Source organism: Theropithecus gelada, chromosome 1 (assembly GCF_003255815.1).
Source record: "Theropithecus gelada isolate Dixy chromosome 1, Tgel_1.0, whole genome shotgun sequence".
NCBI lineage: Eukaryota > Metazoa > Chordata > Mammalia > Primates > Cercopithecidae > Theropithecus > Theropithecus gelada.
The window spans coordinates 220,482,770-220,487,243 of record NC_037668.1 but is presented as its reverse complement, the minus strand read 5'-3'; the positions used below and the strand labels follow the sequence as shown (position 1 = coordinate 220,487,243).

The window sequence follows — 4,474 nt, the reverse complement described above, 5'->3', positions numbered from 1 at the left end:
CAAAATTGTACACAACAGTGAGCCTGAAGAAACGGATACTTATGCAGGTCATGTCAGCAGAAAGGGAACAATGCAGCCTCTCTTTGCATTGGGAGTAAACGCCACAAGGCCACTTCAGCAAAGCAGGTGAAGAGCTAAAGGATGTCCTTTCCCACCTGTCTCCATCCCTGCCACTCCTACCCCATATCCTCCCGGCACTCCAGCAAAACCCAATTCATGTAAGTCCTTCAAAATAAGGCCTCTGGGCCGTGCGGTGGCTCACTCCTGCAATCCCAGCACTTTGGGAGGCTGAGGCGGTCGGATCACCCGAGGTTGGGAGTCGAGACCAGCCCGGCCAACATGGTGAAACCCCCGTCTCTACTAAAAATACAAAAATTAGCCGGGCGAAGTGGCGGCGCATGTCTGTCATCCTGGCTACTTGGGAGGCTGAGGCACGAGAATTGCTTGAACCTGCGAGGCTGACGTCAGACTGCGTCACTGCACTCCAGCCTGGGCGACAGGGCAAAAAAAACAAAAAACAAAACAAAACAAAACACAAAATAAGGCCCCCTTCAAATCTTAAATCCTCCAGAAGATTTTTATTTTTAAATCTAAAAGAATGAATTTTTGGAACAATTTTCAGTTACCGTCAGGCAGATGGGGGAGGTATTTGAAAGCAGAAGAGCCTGTACTGAAGGACCTATTAGTCTTCCCAGAATAGATGACTATCTACCTGTAGGGCCAGACCGACTTCTGAAATCACACTTTCACCTTAAAGCAGTTTTTCCTCAGCACCCAAGGGTTCCAACAAACTCTCTGAGACACTTTGTGGGTATAGATTTTAAATTACAAGCTTGATTTGATACCCTCAAATACAGTTCTTAAGGAAGATTAGTTACAAATAGTTGTCAGTACTTTCAAATGACAGAAAAAACTACATTTTAGTAAAACTGGATGAATGTTTCTTGTGCGAAATAACAATCGTTTCACCACCAGGTGGGGCTACTCCAGGTCATGCAGTACTTTGACTATTACATTTGTAAAAAGTGCCCTAATTTTTCTAGTTGCGATTTCATGCCTATTTTAAGTCAAAACATCGCTATGCTCCTGAGCTCACCTCACCCTCCCTGGGAAGGGGTGAGGACACCCATGGCTTCTCTGAGACACCCCTGGCTCCCTGATTGGCAAGGTACTGTCTCAATGCTTTCCTCTTGGTGAGAAGGTCCCCGGGAGATCTCGGGTTTCAGAGGAAGTGGCTCTGGCTGCCCACGGGCAAATATTACACCAGAGGTCACAGAGGACAGCGGCCTAAGAGGTGAACAGGAGGGAAGTTTTAACTTATTTTGACATAAAATTGGCAAAAATAAGCATCACCAAATTTCTGTAACTAGAAATTGAGGATAAAACAGAAGAGCTTTGTCTATGATGAGGATGTCCGTCACAGTAGAACTTGTGAACAGCTTTTATAGAACCACTTAATATAGTACCGTCAACATTTTACATATTTTACATACAATTTGAATACAAATTCTTAAAATTTATAATAGAACATTAAAATAATCTTCTAATAAAATCAGCCTTAAGTATAAGGAATCTAAACTTCATTATCTTGTACATTTCTAAATAAATAGCTTTGATCTATAACCCTTGAAAATATTACAGTTTATGGTGACATGATAGAGACAAGTCAAACAGTATTATAAGTGAAAATGAAACATCAATTTAAAATACAAGTGTAAAAACACGCTGAACTGAAATTATAGAAAATCAAAACACTAAGTACATAGTAATTAAATATCTAGCATTGGAATAACCAAATGCATGCGCAGTAATACACTTTCAACTTACATAAAAAGCCCTTTAAGATTCACATAATCTAAATAAACAAGCAGAAACACAAAGGGAGGTACTGTGCCAGCCAGTAACAACTAGAAAGGAAGTGCTCCCTTTTTCTTTCAAATGATCCTAACAGAAAACAGGAAATAATGATCACTTGCTAAAAAACTATAATTCATGTTTGGTTTGGTTTTTTTTTGTTTTTTGTTTTTTCTTAAATGCTGCCTGATAAAGTCAAAGCAAGGCTTCCTAAATGTTAGACCACTATACCTTAGATAAGGAAAGGCCACCTAACGGACAGATTTAAACAAAAATCAGACATCTGTCTATGGAAGGTATGATTGAATTTTCGCGTAATGACCCCACAGTAGGATCTAAATCAAGCCCACAACAAGAATGCACATTCACGCATCTGAACGCATGATCTGTTAGTACTGAATTCTATGTGGTGATTTCACTCACCAAAGTACTGGTTTATTTTACATATGACCAGGATTAAAACATCTACAGCAGGAACTGTATCTTACTTAAGTTTGCATTCTCGTTCTCAGAATCTCAGAACACAATAGGGGTAAGCGTTTGCCGAACTGAGTCCAGCATTCGTGATTTCAGGAAGCTTTGCATCCGTGACAGAACTGTTGACTGAGACTCAGGGGAGCTTTTCCTTTTGTCTCCAGGCCTGTGATGAATTTCTGGCTAATCAAGTTAATTGACACAGATCTGTCACAGTTTCTTGTTTCAGGGTCAAGAGGTCTCAAATTCATCTATTCCACAGTGAAGCCTTCTCCAAAGATCTGTGCCTGCACCTCATCAAGTGAAAAGAAGAAAGATCATCTTTGCGGTGCTGGGTATTTGCTTATGGTAACTGCCGGAAGCACATGCACACGCACGCACACACGCGAACACACACCCCATAGTTTCATAAGTGGAGAACAGATCAGAAATAATGTGCAAAGCCTAAATTACACAGCTCCCAAGGTTAACTAAAAAACGACACTGAAACCATAAGGTAACTCCTTTTGGTTACACACAAACTTACTGCGTGATGGCTGAAAGCAATTTCTATGGACCAACAAGTGTAAGCCAAAAGTGTTCTTTAACCATTAGCTTGAGAAGTAGCTAAAAAGAGTGTGGTTCCAAGACTACCCTGTTTGATTCTGCTCAGTGTAACTCACTGCATTAGGAGGCAGTGAGGAGGAGATGGGTATGTTCCTCAAAGATCATTCCTTCCATCCACAATGCTTAGATCGATATTTGCCTCACTGTATGGGTTATTCTAACAGAGTTCCTCCGGATTGCCACTTGAAGTTGCTATTTCTGATGTCCTTGGTTCCTAACAGAGGGGAAAGGGGAATGTTATACAATTCCTGAAATAAAAACTGTTTAGAAAGTTTCACGCCTTTCATTCTCACTGCCAGCATGTCTGTCTCTGGAATGCTGCTAGGAGAGGTAGATCCAGTGCTTCAGTTCCGCCATTCCCTGCAGTAACTTAGTGTAATAGAAGTCCATGTTGTCTGCAAAGTCTGTACAAACAGGTGACTCCATGTCACCAAAAGTGCAGTATAATGCAGTTCCTCCAACACTAAGCAAAACCGTTGCTATGCACAGCAAGATCAGCAAAATACAGGAGCCACCTCCAACTTCATCTGGAAACATGAGAAAGAGTGAGGTTACATTGTCACCAAAATGGAAATCTTAGCATCTGCTGTCTTTTCATTAATTAAGGTAACTGGACATTTCTACTGTTGGTCCTCTATGGATAGGAAGTATTGACAGAAAACTCATGCTCCTAATGACTCTACAAAGACCTACCTGTTAATTACCAAGAAGATTCCAACTTGTGGAGCTTATACATGCTAAAATTAAAACGTGCTCATTTATACAATGGATAGAATCACTCCATGAGAAGACGAAAAACAGCTGCTGTGCTCATAGCAAGGATTAATTAAATTTTGTTTGTTTTCTAGAGACAGGGTCTCACTTTGTCACCCTGGCTGAAGTGCAGCGGCAAAATCTTGGCTCACTGCAGCCTCGACACCGGGCTCAAGTAGTCCTCCTGCTTCAGCCTCCTGTGCAGCTAGGACGACAGGCCTGTGCCACCGTGCCTGGCTATTTTTTATTTTTTGGTAGAGATGGAGTCTCACCAAGCTGCAGAGGCTGATCTTGAACTCCGGGCCTCAAGTAATCTTCGTGTCATGGCCTCTCCAAGTCCTGGGATTACAGGTGTGAGCCAGCATGCCTGCCCTAACAGCAGCATTTGACAGTACACATTACAGCCTTGCTGTTCGAATACCCTTGGAGTTCACACTATGGGACTACCTTAGAGCGAAGTCGACTTCACATTAAACAACAAAAATGGCCGGGCGCGGTGGCTCAAGCCTGTAATCCCAGCACTTTGGGAGGCCGAGGCGGGTGGATCACGAGGTCAGGAGATCGAGACCATCCTGGCTAACACAGTGAAACCCCGTCTCTACTAAAAATACAAAAAACTAGCCGGGCGTGGTGGCGGGCGCCTGTAGTCCCAGCTACTCGGAGGCTGAGGCAGGAGAATGGCGTGAACCTGGGAGGCGGAGCTTGCAGTGAGCCGAGATCGCGCCACTGCACTCCAGCCTGGGTGACACAGCGCGAGACTCCGTCTCAAAAAAAAAAAAAAAAAAAA

General features: G+C 42.8%; 1 protein-coding gene across 2 annotated transcripts in view; it reads right to left on the bottom strand.

The window, feature by feature from the left end:
• Positions 1-558: 558 nt before the first annotated feature.
• CNST (consortin, connexin sorting protein) overlaps positions 559-4,474 on the bottom strand; it is a 115,356-nt gene continuing 111,440 nt past the window's right edge. For both annotated transcript variants that reach the window (XM_025387005.1, XM_025387015.1), the window contains exon 11: positions 559-3,461. In XM_025387005.1, coding sequence (XP_025242790.1) covers positions 3,256-3,461 — 206 coding nt within the window. In that variant the 3' untranslated portion in view covers positions 559-3,255. The remainder of the gene's footprint in view (positions 3,462-4,474) is intronic.